General features: G+C 44.7%; 1 protein-coding gene across 11 annotated transcripts in view; it reads right to left on the bottom strand.

Moving 5' to 3' along the window:
* AMPH (amphiphysin) overlaps positions 1-15,085 on the bottom strand; it is a 951,873-nt gene extending 936,788 nt beyond the window's left edge. For all 11 annotated transcript variants that reach the window (XM_085607441.1, XM_085607443.1, XM_085607442.1 and 8 more), the window contains exon 1: positions 14,962-15,085. In XM_085607441.1, the coding sequence (XP_085463567.1) occupies positions 14,962-15,030 (69 nt within the window). In that variant the 5' untranslated portion in view covers positions 15,031-15,085. The remainder of the gene's footprint in view (positions 1-14,961) is intronic.
* Positions 15,086-15,791: the final 706 nt, after the last annotated feature.

The following is a 15,791-nucleotide window of genomic DNA, read 5'->3' as shown; positions in this document are numbered from 1 at the left end:
TAAAAACAGTAAACCAAACACAAGCAGCGACGGTGGGAGGTGGTGTGGGGGACACCGGGGAGATTACGTGGAGATAGACGGAACTGTTATCTGTGATGGTCAAGAGACAAGCAGGAAACCATGAGAGTTGCTGACTTTGAAGCTTCCGAAAACAGGGCACTCTGCAACAAAAAAATAGTGCACCAACACAACGGCAAATACAGTAAAGCTAATGGATAGCAGTAACAGGCCAATACTTAAGGAGAGAAACAAGACACAAGAAGGCGGGGCCATTAAAGATAATAAGCCATTGAAAAGCAAGCTCATGGGAATGGCACACAGTAGCACAATCCGGTTGCAGAATTAAAGACCACATACTGAAAACAGCATGTCTTCCCGACAGTGCAGGCGCTGTCTAGGCTCGACCTATTAATCATTAACTTGACTTCAGGAAAACGAAAAAGTCTATTTTAGCAACATTTTGCCACTGATAAACAAACACATATTCATTGGTAAACTTCGATTTTTAGTATGTGTGCCTCTAAGACTTTTTTTTATTTTTGACAGCCTCCAAACTGCATTGGCCAGATGCTACAGTGTTTGTAATAATTAGATTTCTCTGCTGCCTTTTGCCTAGGTTTGCTCTATAGAAATACCATATACATACATCCATACAGGTCCATGCAGGAGGTGTGAATGATACCAATCAGGATCATACTAGAAACCTTGAGTGGCAACTGGAAGATTACATCCAACTACACATATCTCAGGTATGTGAAGTGAGGAGGGATACATGTTGACCCCAGGTAGCAACACAAAGAGAAAGCAGGAACCTTTTATGTTGATACCAAAAAACTGACAGGCCCATAACCTGTCTGAGTTGGCTTTCCGCTGATGGGGAGGAGGAGCAAACCCATTTAAAGAGCCATCTCATAGGTTGACTGAAGAAGCTTAGAAATCTGAGCTAGACTCCTGCCATTTTTGAAAACCATATAATAATGTTTTCTGTGATTCTTTTGCCTTCATAGGAAAGAAAATGTTACAAAAGTGGAATTAATGGAGCTGGGAAATGTTCTTAAGATATGCTCACTAGTAACTTGCCAGTGACTGCTTAAGAAAGGCTTCCACCTGAGAGACTTTGGAGCACAACTTGACAGACAAGGAGTAGAAGCCTATTGCTGTCTGTCTGGGAGAAGAGTGTGTCATTGGATCCTCTTCATCGAGTACCAAAGCTTAGCAAATGTTTCTAAAGAAGTAGAACTCCTGTAGTCTCAGTTAGATATAAGACAAGCAGAAACAGCTGGCCACTTGGCAATGGAATTTCGTTGTCCTGGACGGAAAGAGCGGTGCCTAATGCTTTGTCAAGGGAGTGCCTCATGTGCTGTGTTTGCTTGGCAACGATTTTTAATTTTCAAGAATTAACTACCAAAGTAGGAGTTTATTTCTGAAAAACAAAAGTAACTGACCTCAACACATAGGGAGTGTTCTCCCTGAGTGTGGAAGACACTGAATGATTTTCATTCCCGAGAAAGTTATGCCTGGCAGTCCCAGGCAGGGAGATCTAGTGATGGGTGTTCTACACTGAATAGGCAGGGCCTGCTGTCACTATGAACTGACAACCCTCTGAATGATGGGCTATCATTTCAGTGAGTCAGCGGAGGCTGCTCTGTTGAAAATGCAGCATTCTCCTGACTCTAAGTAGTGTATGGGAACAATTATTTTTTGGGTGAGTAACGAAAATCATTCATTTTGGTGGTCCTGCAGTTCTGAAAAAACTCTAAATGGCCAAATGATCCTGGCAGCAAAGGCTAGAAATTTCAAGTTAGGTCCAGCTCTGAGCCTTTGGCATCAAAACGAAAGGCTTGAGTGGGAGTCCATGTTCTCTGAGTGAATCCCGATGCTATTAGCCCTAGCTGCCAAGGGTAAGCCTATGTCTTCTTGTTAAAACATGCACTCTTCTTCCTGGAAACAGGGTTATCGGCTTTGTGAGAAGTCATCTCTTGATCTGTAACTAGTTATTAATCAAGAGACTTACAGAACTGAACAGCGTTCAGGAAGGATTCCGAATCGGCAGATCAGATGACTGAGCAGAAGCACTACTCTCATAAAGACTGGCTAATAAGCACTGACAAAACCAATAAGTTTGACTTTTTATAGTGCACGCACAAAGAAACAAACAAAATATTTCTTCTCATGCACTCATAGATTGTAGGTACCTGCCTGGAGAGAACTGATAAACTTACAGGCATCACTGTTCTTAAAGTCTTTCAAACATATAGAACCCATAAAACAGGCATCAATGTGCACAGGCCAAACGTCATACATAACAAGCGTCGTCAGGGGATAGAGGGTGATATCTTTTAGTGGAGCACAGGTAGAGGTGCAGCAAGGGCTAAATGGGGAATTACAACAGAGGAGTACTGGGTGATATGGCTCAGGGAAGCAGTAGGTGTTGTGCGTGAAGTGAGCATTGAGAATTGTGCACTTCAGGTGCACGCGGCTTTAGGTATTATGGAGGCACGAGGTGATTTGCAGCATAGGATACGAGATAATGTAGAAGTAGGTCACATTAGGGTGAGCACATCAATGTACTCCATGGAATCTGTAATATTGTCAGCCAATATTGTGTTTTTGGCAGCATCTTGTATTTTTGAGCCAGTAAATTTTTAAGACGAAGTCAACAATTCCCAAAATGCAAGTTCTATTGCCTAAAAATATAGAATTGTCTGAAGCTGTCACACATGACATGGACCACTTGGCAGCTATCCACCTGGGTAGGTGGATCTAAAATGAAGAGAGACGTACATTTTCTCTCTGCGTCAAGTTGACACGTTTAAGTTTGCTGCCTTAAAGTTTTCTCTAATTTGTGATGGCCTTCATTCTGAGCAAATAATGTTTCTCAAACAACATTAATATTACATATTTCTATTTAACAACCTCCATAAAAATCTTCACATACATGTGTTTACATTTAAATCCAGACACAAATAAATCCCTGCACTAAACCATACTAATGGAGTGTGCAACAAAACACTTCCCGACACGTGTCGCAAACTAACATTGTACTGCCTAAATTAAATGATTTTGCGAAGACTAGATTTTTTCCTGCCTGTGACGCATTCAAGGAAAGAGTGAATGCTCTGGAATTCACCGAACAAGCACAACTACATTCTAAAAGCATGAGGATGTCAGCTCAACCATTACCAAAAGAAGCAGTTTAACTTCTCGCATCACAGTCCATTTTACCATTATTAGCATCTGGCAGGAATACAAATCTGCAGATTACATTTAGCCAAACCTAAACAAGGAGACAGACATTTACATGGCTTCTATAAAATAGGGTGAGTATTCTAAATGACTATCACAATCATAAAGATTGCCCTGCTACAAAATGATCATTTGAACATTGGAATGTTGAGCGCTCCATTGAAGACAATAGAGTGGTCCGGGCTTCTTATGGCTGGTAGAAGCCCAGAACATTAACAATCCAATGTGTGTTCTCAGCAATAGATGTGAACAAAGGCCTCACTGAGCCCGGGGGGTATTACAACCCCCTCAGGCTCTGTGAGGCCTTTGTTTCACAAATCAGAACATTCTGCCCTCTAGGGGCGGAATGTTCTAATAGCCTTAGAGCCCTCCGTAGCGGGCTCTTCTGGCCATTAAAGGCCCGCTCCCTTGTTAAAGGCCCTCGCCTCCATATTGGGTCATTAACGCTGGAGTGTGCCTTCAATGGCCGGTAGAGCCCACTACGGCAGATTCTACGGCTATATTAAAACACAGTGGTTCAGTCCCTTGAGACAGTGGAGCACCGGTAATGAGAGACCAACCCAATCCATTTAAGAACATAAAAATGTGAACAATATTTATAGCTGTGCTTTAAAGCTGTTTTGAGACCAATTACAATCTGCAGAATTGAGGTTGATACATGCCCTATTGTCTTGCAAAAGGCAGAGGAGCACGGTGCATGGTCAAAGGTAAGCTTAAAGTCGGTGAGTAATAAGAAAGGAATCTGAGTTGTGGACGGTTAGTTAATTGTGATCTAGCGTCACCTCTTTCCTAAATTGGAGCGGAGTTGGGGCAGTCCTGATGTAATTGACAGCTTATGCCAATGACATAGTATCACCACAATCCAATTGGAGTCTAGGAGAGCTAGGACCATCATCTTTAATTTGCTAACATGGCTGTTTTAAAACACTCCTGATTCCCTTTAAAGGGATTGTCTGGATGGGTGTAAAGTAACTGATAGAGTAATACTAATTTCGTGATTAAGAGGATGGTGGTAAACGAAAACCTGAGATAAACATCTTTATAAACATGCTATTTATGCTACCATATGTCGCTGTAATGCCACTGTCATAGACACCTTTGTCTCTACCAAAATCCAGAGTTGACGTCACAAGACGTGGTGTTAGAAAAGCCACTCAATCCATGGTGACTTGTCTGCTGCATTGCTGGAGCGAAGTGTGGAGATATAATGGTAGTGGATTTTCAATAAAAGGTTAGTATGAGGACTCAAAATCCTCAGCAATACCACAGAAAATGTTCGAAAAATATGTCCACATCGACACTGAGGGCCCGATTCACAGAACTAACTTAAGACAAAATCCTAAACTTACTACTTTTGGTATTCACAGAAGTTAGGATTTTGTCTTAAGTTTGACTTAAATTTGACTTAAGTTTGACTTAAGACAGACTTAAGACAGACTTAAGACAGACTTAAGACAAACTTAAGACAAACTTAAGACAGACTTAAGACAGACTTAAGTTAGTATTTTGTACTCCACCTGACTCTGCACTTAACTGCTGTACACAAGACATGAGTCCTTCAAAAGAGACTCAGGGGTCTATTTACTAAAATTTAACGCCATCTTTGCATCACAAAAGTGACGCAAAATGATGCTAAATCTTTTTTTACTAGTTTACTTTCCAGTGCTATAAATTTGTTTAGCACTAGAAAACACCCGAAAGTATCACTATGCGTGCATTAATTAACGCCAAGAGGGCGTACCATGAGTGGTGCATGGGCATTCCCAAGCAACCACCCAAAGCTTCTGACGCTAAATCCTATTTACTTAAAAAGGTAGACAGGGTTTAGCGTGAGAAAATAGCACCCATTTCAAATAGGCACTATGAAGGAGAAATGCTTACATTTTTCCTTTCATTCTGACTTTGTATGTGTGCTGCACTGTACAGCACACATACAAAGTAGGAAAAGGTTTCAAGTTATTCTAAGCATGCAATTTTGTACTGGAAGAATTCCCTTCCAGTACAAAATCTATGCCAGACTCATGGAAACACCCTTGCACTAAGGGACCATATTTGCAAAGAGGAGCTAAGCCATGCAGAGTAGCTGAAAGCTGCTTTGTAAATATGGTGCAGGACACTGCGCCCTCGGAACGTCCAAAAAAGTGACATTCCAGTGGCGCAATCCCCTTGTACATATGCCCCTTGATTTATTACTACCGATCCAGCAAACATTAATAATGGAAGTTAATTGAACCAGGGAATGATCAATCTATTTTCAATTTAGTTTGAATGACTGTGTTTATTAAATGTTGTATTGAAATGTGTACTGGAGCTCTCATGCCTGTCTCATAAAAATCTAACCAAAAGTTATATTTTTTTTCTCCATTCCAGAATATTTATTTTGCAATTTAATTTTGAAAGAGCTCTTGATAATGAAATTCAGTAAAAAAAATCCTCTTAGCCATCTCAACTTATGATAGCATCCTACTCAACGCATATTTTAGGAACAACACTCATCTGAATCCCAGACCTTTCTTCAACCATCTGCCTGCACACCTTTTATCACTGTTTAATAGAATACAAAAATATTTTATGGTATATTTTCGTATTTATGCACTGTTAAAGTACTTTATACATTGCCTTTGATTTAAGCCTGAATGCTTTCCAGGATTGAGCAATGTAGTGGTCATACAGAGCATCGGAATAATAGGCAGGTAAATAAACAATAAAACATAATGTATCTTAGGGCAGAAACTTGTTCATTAGACTTGTTTTTACTTCTTTTCTGAATGAAGAGGTACATGAAAGTCGGCGGATTTCCGGTGACAGAGAGTTCCATATATTCTGGGTGATACCCAAGAAGGCTCTGTAGCTCATTCTCTTTTTGTGGAAAATCTGTGGTTTCAGTAGCAGTGAACTTACACTTTGTGAGGATCTGCATCCCCCTGATAACTCTAGCTCTTGTGCCAGTCTGAACACAGTCTGCTCACTAAACAAAAACACAGCCCACCAGTAAGTGGAGCCTCGTAGAACAGCCCAAAACTCGGGTTTGCTCTCTCTTCACCCTCTTTGAAATGAGTAAGCTTCAAATTTTAATGTCTTTTTTAAAGAAAGTACAGAAACTAATAAAACTTGAAGATGCTCTTCAGCATCTCCAGTTAGCAAAAAACACAGCAGCCTGCTTGTTAGTAGGCTGCTCAAGATGTAAACATATGACCCCCGTTTTCAAAATATCTAAATCAGATTACATAGTTGAGCTGTCATTATGTCATTCACATTTTTCAATGGCTCATTACACCATAGAGCACACAGCAAAGGGCCAGCCCACTTCAGCCATTCGCTAACTTCACTGTAAGTGACAGCATCCTCCTCTTTCACAAGGAGCACCTTTTCTCACTATGTAATTCCTTTCACTGCCCAGAACAAGCACTGACAGAGCTAAAATAACCAGCAGCCAGTACCAGACTTACTGCCCACAGCTCTGAGAAAGCAAATATGTTTTTCTTTTCAATAAAGATTTACATAAAAACATGAAAACAAATAAAATAGGCATTGTCAACGCCAGAAGGCTGGCAACCAGTGCCAGACACATTGACTTTGTCAATGCTTATTATATCTATGATACTGATTCTTATAGTCACTTGGTAGAACCCCTCTGCCATTTTAGTTCCTAAACTCAGATAACATCAAACTACTTAAAGCCAGAAATCTGCGAATCAGTTCTTATTGTCAATGAACAAAGTCAGACTTTCCACATTTAGCAAGAAAGCAATCTCTGCCACGGCTCCTAGCATTTGGAATTCCCTGCACCAGTACCTCTGATAAGAAACCTGTCTATCTCAGATAAGGAAAAGTGCTTAACATCTGGCTTTTTTAGCAGTAACTTTTTTGCTAGTTTTATATCCTTTTTTTTCTATGTTTTGGTACTGAAGTGCTTTCTTTTAGCTAATATTAAGAAGAGTGGTTCCTAAAGTGCCAAGAGGTTTTTGAGTGTATACTCTAGACAAATAAACCTTGTATAACATACTTGTTAGAAATGGGATTTCTGGTTGGCTAGGGCAAGCGCCTAAGCCAGGCAGAAACCACCACTCTAGTCAGGGCAAGGGAGATACACACCGAAGATAACCCCTGCTCACCCCCTTTGTAGCTTGGCACGAGCAGTCAGGCTTATCCCAGAGGCAATGTGTTAAGCGTTTGTGCAACACACTCACACAGCAGCGACACACTAGGCACACCACAAAAGAAACTCCACACAAGGTTATATAAAAATAGCCTTTGCATTATCCATAAAACACATCAGAGCATAATCACATATGTACACTGTGCCATCTGGCACTAGGTATTACTTTACAGGGGATTATATACATGACAGAGCCAATCGGGCCACTGTCAGAACCCTTAGCACACACAAGTAGGGAAAACAAAAACAACCAGTACCTGCTGGTAAAGGTGCTCTTAGCACCACACGTTAGGCATAACATCTGGGACATGAGAATCACAGTAAACATTGATCATAGTACCCCTAGCCCAAGCACATTAGGCATACATCATGGCATTAGCACCAGTGCACCACAGTAAACCATATCAACAGCCTAGTTCCATCAGGGCACAACACACGTGCATCCTGCCACTCCCAGAGCTCACAGTGAGCGAGACCAACCAGTAACTACTGGCATATACTGCCCTTGGCATAAACACATCATGCATAGACCATATTAGCCACAGGTATCAGCAATAGTGCACCACAGTAAACACTTAAATATCCATGGGTCATCATCAGCAGGCAATAACCATGCCTGCCTGTCCCACATCGGGATTTGGAAGTGGTAGGTCCACCCACTGGGGGTCTCCGTTGAAGTCTCACCCCAGTCTAACCCCCGCCCAGAATGCCTGAACGGGTAACGGGCAGCGTTCTCCTCAAGCCCACGTAGGGATATGGCGCTGCCAAAGGAGATGGTATCTCCCAGTCAGACCAGTCTGCCTAACTTGGTCTGGTACACTCGTGCTCCTTGGGGCACCGGGGCAGCTCGCTCGTACCTGAACCAGCTGACAGTCGTCTCCTTCCCACGATGCACAGCCCTCCCGTGGCTGGTGCCCCAACTCGGCTTCCTCCGTCTCGTCTTCTCTCGGCAGTGTGCCCTGCCAACAACCAGACGCGGCCTCTGCCTGGCATGTCTGTTTGTAGTCGTGGGCCCTGCCCACGGTCAGGCTCACTCACTGCCTGACTTCCGGCCACGGCACTTGGTCGGAGAGAAGTTGGAGCCCTCTTCTCGGGCTCGGGACTGGTAATTTACACAGTGCCCGTCACGCACTCTTAGGTCACTGCGCCTCTTCTTCACTCGGCGCTGCCTCCGTTGGGCTTCCTGTTACCCTGGCAACAGGCAGAGTCCTGTTGAGGGCCTCAGCTGCAGCTCTCGGCACTTTGAAAACTGAATGGCTCACCACGCACTACACGGACACTGTGCCACACTGCACGCACCTCCTTGAGCCAGTGCAGGGCCTGGTAGACAGCACCCTGTTTGTGCTCCGCAACCGGAGGGGGGGACACAGCACTGTGCCAGGCCCTGATCAGCGCTGTTCAAGCGCTTTCTCAACTCACGGGGAGCACAACGCTCTCCACGCACTGCTCCACAACACCTAGGGCAAATAAGACAATTGTGAAGCGCCCCGCCTGTCTCCCATTTGAAGACCGAACAGGGAGCAGGCTGCGCTCGTAGCTTTTTCACTCGCAGAAGAGCGCTTCTCCTGCGCTGAGCTTCCTCAGAGTCACAACGGGCAGAGCTGGGCACAGAAACAGCAAGCAGGCCAGCACGCAGGGACCCTAAGCAGAGGGGCAGTCCCTCCAGCCCCTCCCCAGCAGGTAATAGCCTGGTCCCAAGCGGCAGTCCCTCCTGGCAGTCCAGTAGCCTGCTGGCTACCAGTTCCAAGTCAGCACTAAGCAGCACACTTTACATGGGGTCACAGCCCCAATACTTATACCACATTTGTCTTTGTTCTTAGGGCTCTGCGCTCAGTCCAAACCAGTTCTAGGGAGCACTCCAACATTTCTATACAGTGCTCAAACTCCCTCATTGTTAGGTTAGGCTCTGACCCCTGACACACCACAGGGGGGGCGGAGCCAGCATTGTAAATCCAGCCCCTCTGGAGCCACAGCACCTCTCCAGCCCCTGTCACTCCAGAGCCAGATATGCAATACATATCAGGCAGGCACAAAGACACAAAAAACACAGAAATGCCCACTTCTAAAAGTGGCATTTCTAAAATAGTGATAATAAATCTGCGCACACCGTTACGCAGCATTTATTACCACTATTCCAAACATACCAAACTTGACCACGCTGCCCCTCTCATATCAGGAATTACCACTGAAACACTTATCAGGGAATCTCCAATGCATTCCTATGAGAAGGCAGCCTCACAGCAGTGAGAAACCAAAATGGCTGTTTGTCACTACCAGGACATGCCATACAGTTAAGGCACATGTCCTACCTTTTACCTACAATGCACCACGCCCACAGGGCTAGCTAGGGCCTACCTTAGGGGTGACTGATATTTAGTAAAAGGGCAGTCACAGACGTGGCACTTTATGTGCCACGTCACAGCGGCAGTAAACTGCACGCGCAGGCCCTGCAGTGACAGAGGCCTGAGACAGGTTTGAAAGGCTACTTTGGGGGGTGGCACAAGCAGCGCTGCAAGCCCACCAGTAGCACTTAATTTACTGGCCCTGAGTATATGAGATACCACTGTACAAGGGACTGATAGGTACATTAAATATGTCAAACAGGTGTAGACCAATCTTACCAAGTTTACCATAGAGAGCACATGCACTTTAGCACTGAACAGCAGTGATAAAGTGCCCAGAGTCCTAAAACCACCAACAACGGGTCAGTAAAAATACAGGAGAAAGGCAAAAAGTTCTGGGAGCTTGGAGGCCTGCGTTATTCTGCTACGAAATGTAATTGAAGGGAAACTGATAAGCGCAGCTGAGCGAATAAAAAAAATGATCATGTAAAGCAGAATGTAATCTGTAATAGATTTTTATGTAATCTCTGAGTTCTTTCCTGGCTAACAAAGTTTCAATTAATTCTTTATGCAAATAAACTGAGTGAAATATTTAACTCAGAACTCAGCTTCCTTGGAGATTTTTCGGATTAATGGATTGGCAATCACCTGCCAGGGCCTCCCCTTGATAATGTTAGGATGTAACATTGATAAATGTTTTCATTGCATACATCCTACATAGTCAGCAGAGTTCACAGACAGCCTCACTGCATAAAGTCTAGGGTACAATCCAAGATTCAAACACAGGAATGTCTACCACTCCGTAAACTACCCCTACTTCACGGGAGGTTTGCTGGGATGTGATCAGTACATCTATGCTTTGCACTCTACATCAATAGGTCCCACAGTATGGGGGAAAAATGACGACCAGGGTGTTTTAGTTTAATGCCCACATTGCAAAGATAAAATAAGCTAGAACGGTCCTCATGATCCCTGTAGTAGAGGGTTTTCACTGGGACTGGGCAGAATTTCAATTACTCTGGAGTAATCAAAGTAATTTCTGTGATTCTGCGCAACTCTTTGATGTGGTTACCGATAATTATGCATTTACTCCTGCTAACGCAATTAAAAGAGTAATTTAGGGAGGAAAAAATCCTACAGAGAGAGCACATTAAGCGAGCGTGAGTGGCTTCTAGCTCTTGCTGTTCATGTTCTACAGCATTTAGCGCTGCTTCTTAGTGAAAAATGCATCCTCAAGTCCATTTTCGGATGTGAGTTCTGCAGGAAGAAAATAGTGCTAAATGCTGGTGACAAGTTGCGGCAAAATCCAAACCCAAGAGCACATTTAGCAAGCGCAAGAGACTTCGCGCTTTTCTATTTGTGTTCTGTTGCATTTAGCGCTATTTCTTAGCACAAAATGCATCCTCCTCTCAGTTTTGTAAACAAGGGGGAACTAATTACGAATTACTCTTCTCGCATAATCCAAACATAATCTAGTTGAATTTTTAGGTAATTCCAAGGGATTATGGTATACGGAATTATTCAAGTTATGCCCACCCCTAGTTTTAACCCATTCATGCTGCTCCTAAAACCATGCTGCAGCCCTGACTACATTGTGGGGTTCTAAAATATCTTGAGGTCCGACCATAGAGCGTTACAGTATGTTTCAGTATCACGCACTGTCTGTAGGAAGTAAAAAAGATCAGCAGTGTGGACATAGGGCCATATGTATCAAAATGTTATTTTGCGATTCTCAAATAGCGATTTTTTGTGAATCGCTATTTGAGAATCGCAAAACGCTATGTATGTAGGATTTGCAAATAATTTTGCGAATCCTACATATTCCTTAATTGCGAATCACAAATTGCGATTCGCAATTAAAGAATACCTCCCCATTCATTCCTATAGGAATGAATGGGAAGACATTCTCAATTTGCGATTCTCAATTAGAGAATCGCAAATTGAGGATGCAATTTCAAGGGTGCCAGGGTGTCAAAAGAACACCCTGTTGCACCCCTGGAATGTGCATGTGTTCACATGTGCCACACATACATGCCCTGGGCATTTATGTGCACCACATGGTACTTTAAAAAATGCAAAAAAGTACGTTCTTCAAAGAAATCGCAAATTACCACCAACTTGAAGTTGGTGGTAATTTGCAATTTCTTAAGGAGAAATCACACAACTTGGGTGCTTTTTACATCGCATTTAAGAAATCGCAATTTGCGATTCCTTGAATGCTTTTGCAAAATAAGGAATTGCAAAATTTGCGATTCCCTATTTTGCGAGGGCCTTTTGGGATGATACATCCCAATAGGCTTTTTCCCGTTTGCAAGCCGTTTGCGAACGGGAAATGGGTTTCATACATATGCCCCCTAGTGTTAATGATGAAAAAGGTTTTCAGGTCAGGCTTAACAGCATAGCTGTCTGCAAAGTCTTGTTATACTAGTGCCTCAAAATATACCTACAGTGGGCTGTGGCTCTGACCAGAGGAATATTTCTGTCTCATCACATGCGGAGAATCATTCTACATCCTAAGTAGTCCTTGCATTGCAACACTTGAAGGACTATGTTACATCTCAAAAGTACACCCAACCAACCAGAATTACATTCTTTATCTCCTTGATGCATTGCACACAGAAAACAATGATTGTTTTTTCTTCTTCACTGCAGCAGGCAATTTTTTTAATGCTTTGGTTACGGGTCACTTGCAAGCCAGGCCTATTGACTTTGCCAGTGGTTGTTTAGTACTATGAATCCTACTATTCTGAACATCAAGTGATCCTCTATTGTTGGTAACAAATGCATTGCAACTGAGTTGTTTCTTTATTTTACAAGCTTTTTTCTGTATTTAAAGAATACCTATAAACGTGTTTTAATGTTAACACCTACACGGGGGAGATGTAGGATGACATATATTTTTATTGTTAAAATATGTCTCTTGTTTAATAGTGAATGCTTTTAACTAGTGCAAGGTGGCGGAGAACTTGGAACACGTTGGTAAATGTTGCTGGGAATTAAACAATAAAAGACTGCACAGGACAGAATGTGGCCTCTTGGGATGAGTGGCTCACGTGGTGCGGAGATGGGCGTGACCGCACATGGGGCAGCTCCATTCAGCTGCTAGGACCCCTGGGAGGGTTCACCGTGACTCAGAGCCAGGCAGACAGGATATTAAAGGAAATACAATCCGCTTACTCCTCTGGGCTCGCGGCGTGCGACGCTCAGATGTAGCAAACTCCAGCACGCGCAGGGATGAGCGCATAATAACAACAGGTGCAGAGCTCTGCGGTGCAAGGTGTGCACTGCCTTTCAACGCGCATGTCCTTACTCTTTCGAGAACTAAATAGTAATGTTAGACAGAGGCTATGCATGGCTCAGAGTCTTTATCAAGTGTGCAGTGACGCCCACCTATTGTGTTTGCTTCCGACTAGCAGGTTATGCTCTGTAAAATTGCGCGTAAACAAAACCACTCGTGTGAAACAGAGACAGACGAAATTGTTGTTATTTTACTACTGTGTGTGAGAAATGTCAGAATGTGGGTGTTTGTGCATGCGCGCGCAAGTGTGTGTGCAAGCATGTGTATGGCGTGTACGAGGAAGGTGTCATTGTAGCTGTCACAATCTGTGGGGAGATGGTGTGTTGGTCGAGATGTCTGTGACTGTACTATGATGCAGTTTTGTCTGCGTGACAGCACGTGCGTGTTTCTGTGTTTGGGTGTGTATTTGTGCGTGCGTGTGTGTACTCGCGTAGTTATTTTGATGGGTTGTCGCTTGCAATACATTAAACTCTAGCGCTTCCTCTGCATATATTTGAGTCAAGCTATCTGTTTTCCAGTCTCTCTTACTACCTCCCTCTCACACATGGGCATGTCTGCTCTTATGTCACACAGACCTTCTCTTTCTCTTCTAATTCTTTCACTGTATTTCCCACGCTGTTCACCCCTTTCTTTTACAACCTCCTCGAGGGCGCTATAACTGTCTCCGAATCACTGTTACTCTGTAGTACTCGCTGTGTCTTTCACCCTCACTCACGCTCATGTCGGGGCTCGTGTCTCATTTCTCATCCGTGCCTTTCCCCATCTCAGTCCACACACACACCGTGAGGGTGAACACGCTACACGGAAACACGGGGATCAATGAACGGGAGCACAAGAGAAACATTCTTTAACTCGTGACAATAAAAATGCATGTTCCCATTAAAAATCACAAAGTAAAATGCCGCTAACCATTTACTGTAAATTCCTCAGCATGCCATTAATGCGCACTAACATGACGTCCATTTAGCAGGACTTGAAAATATAAAGCGGCGAGTTGCCTTTTTTGACGGGCGCAGGCAGCTCGGCCCACGTGCCCACGCTATAAATATTCATCCTTTGTCTATGCTCTGACGGGCCTGACAGCCCGGGGTATCCCCAGAGGCGCAGAGTCCTTTTTTCGGTTTCTATGCGTCCCTTGGCAGAAGTGTGCATGTGTTTGGGGGTCTTTGGCCCAGCTGCCTCCCTGACCTCCAGCAGAAGGACAGCCCATGGTAGGACACGTTCGCCTCAGCTTCTTCGTGCGAAGCGTGCACTGAAAACCCATCCCAGGACACTCTGTCAAAGACGATCCTTCTCTTCCTCCGCATTATTGATCGGTCTTAGAACAGCATCGACCCCCTCAGCCCGTCCTTGCCCGCTCAGTCCTGCCTGTGAATACGGTGAGGTGCACTGACAGCAGCGTGAAGCCGCGGTGGATGCCGCCGCGACATACTCGGGGCCGCAGCAGGCAGTCTTAAGGGATTACAGTGAGACGGACTGTTCTGCCTGCCCGAGAGTGGCTGCTGTCTAGGAAGGAGGTGGGAGGGCCACCCCGGCCCAATTCACCTAGGGAAGGGGGCACCCTCTGGGCACTCGTGACCATGTAAGCCGGCGCGGTAGCATCGCACAACACGGAACTAGAATACTAACACAACGACAGCATTTTTAACACATCATCCTTCCTGCACATATCATGGAAGGCAGCTTAACAAGCCAAGCTTCCCTGGCACCTGCTTCATGGGGTCCCTGCACACCAAGGCTCGCGTGCCCAGTGCCAGCGAAGACTCCTCCCCCGGACCCCAACCCCCACACGATGTCCACATTGCAAACGACAAAGAAGGCGGCAGCATCCCCCAGATCGTGCCCTTTCCCCTCTCCGATGCTGCCGTCTCGGGTGCAGCAACCAACCCGCCCCCCGCTTCTTGGCCCCCTTGTACCTTTTCCTGAGCCCTGCTCAGCCGCTTCTGCACGTTTTTGGCAAAGACGCCTGATTTCATGTCAGCCATGGCTGCTGCTGTTGCTGGACCAGGGAGCCTAGTGAGGGAGAGAGCCCAGGGGCTGAGAGGCAGCAGGCAGAGCTGAGGAAAGGGTGGGAGGAGCGACCAGGAGCAGTGGGCGGGGCCACGAACACTTTAAAGGTACATAGAGGCAAGAACAAATGGTCTTCTGCGGAGACATCGGTTCACCCATGCACCGTGTGTGTTGGCGTAGGTCTGAGCAGTGTCTGCGTTGGTATTCAGTCTTGCGCTCTCACTTCAGCACCTCCGTGACCCGCAGCGTTCACGAGCACTCTGTGCTCTCCATGGTGCTGAACACGGTTACAGCTGTAAAGCCTTTGCTTTGGCGGACACTTGCTGTCGTCTCCTAGTAATACAACCAACGCCTGGTTTAATTCATACCAGCATCCGCAGAAACCAACTGTACCAGTGTGAATCCTTGCACAGTAACAGAGCACACTGCTACCTATTGAAGCTAATCTGACTAGTACCATGCAAAAATAGTTACTCCTGATCCAGGCCCGGCTCCAGGAATTTTTATTTGGGTGGGCCAAGGGTGCATTCGGGTAGGCCACTGTGGGCTCGATTTGTCGCATATATGTCTAGGCAGGCCTGCTTCCGGGCCCTCCTTTATCTCTTTTTAGTCTTACAAGGCCCAGTAAAACGCACTCTTTTCCAAATCTCTTTCTAAATATTATCACTCTCAAAAAGTGTTTTTTCCATGTAATGTTCCTTTGATGGGAAGAGGAGGTTTCTGAGGTGGGAGATCA

Source organism: Triturus cristatus, chromosome 5_2 (genome assembly GCF_964204655.1).
Source record: "Triturus cristatus chromosome 5_2, aTriCri1.1, whole genome shotgun sequence".
Classification (NCBI taxonomy): domain Eukaryota; kingdom Metazoa; phylum Chordata; class Amphibia; order Caudata; family Salamandridae; genus Triturus; species Triturus cristatus.
This window is presented reverse-complemented; position numbering and strand designations above follow the sequence as displayed.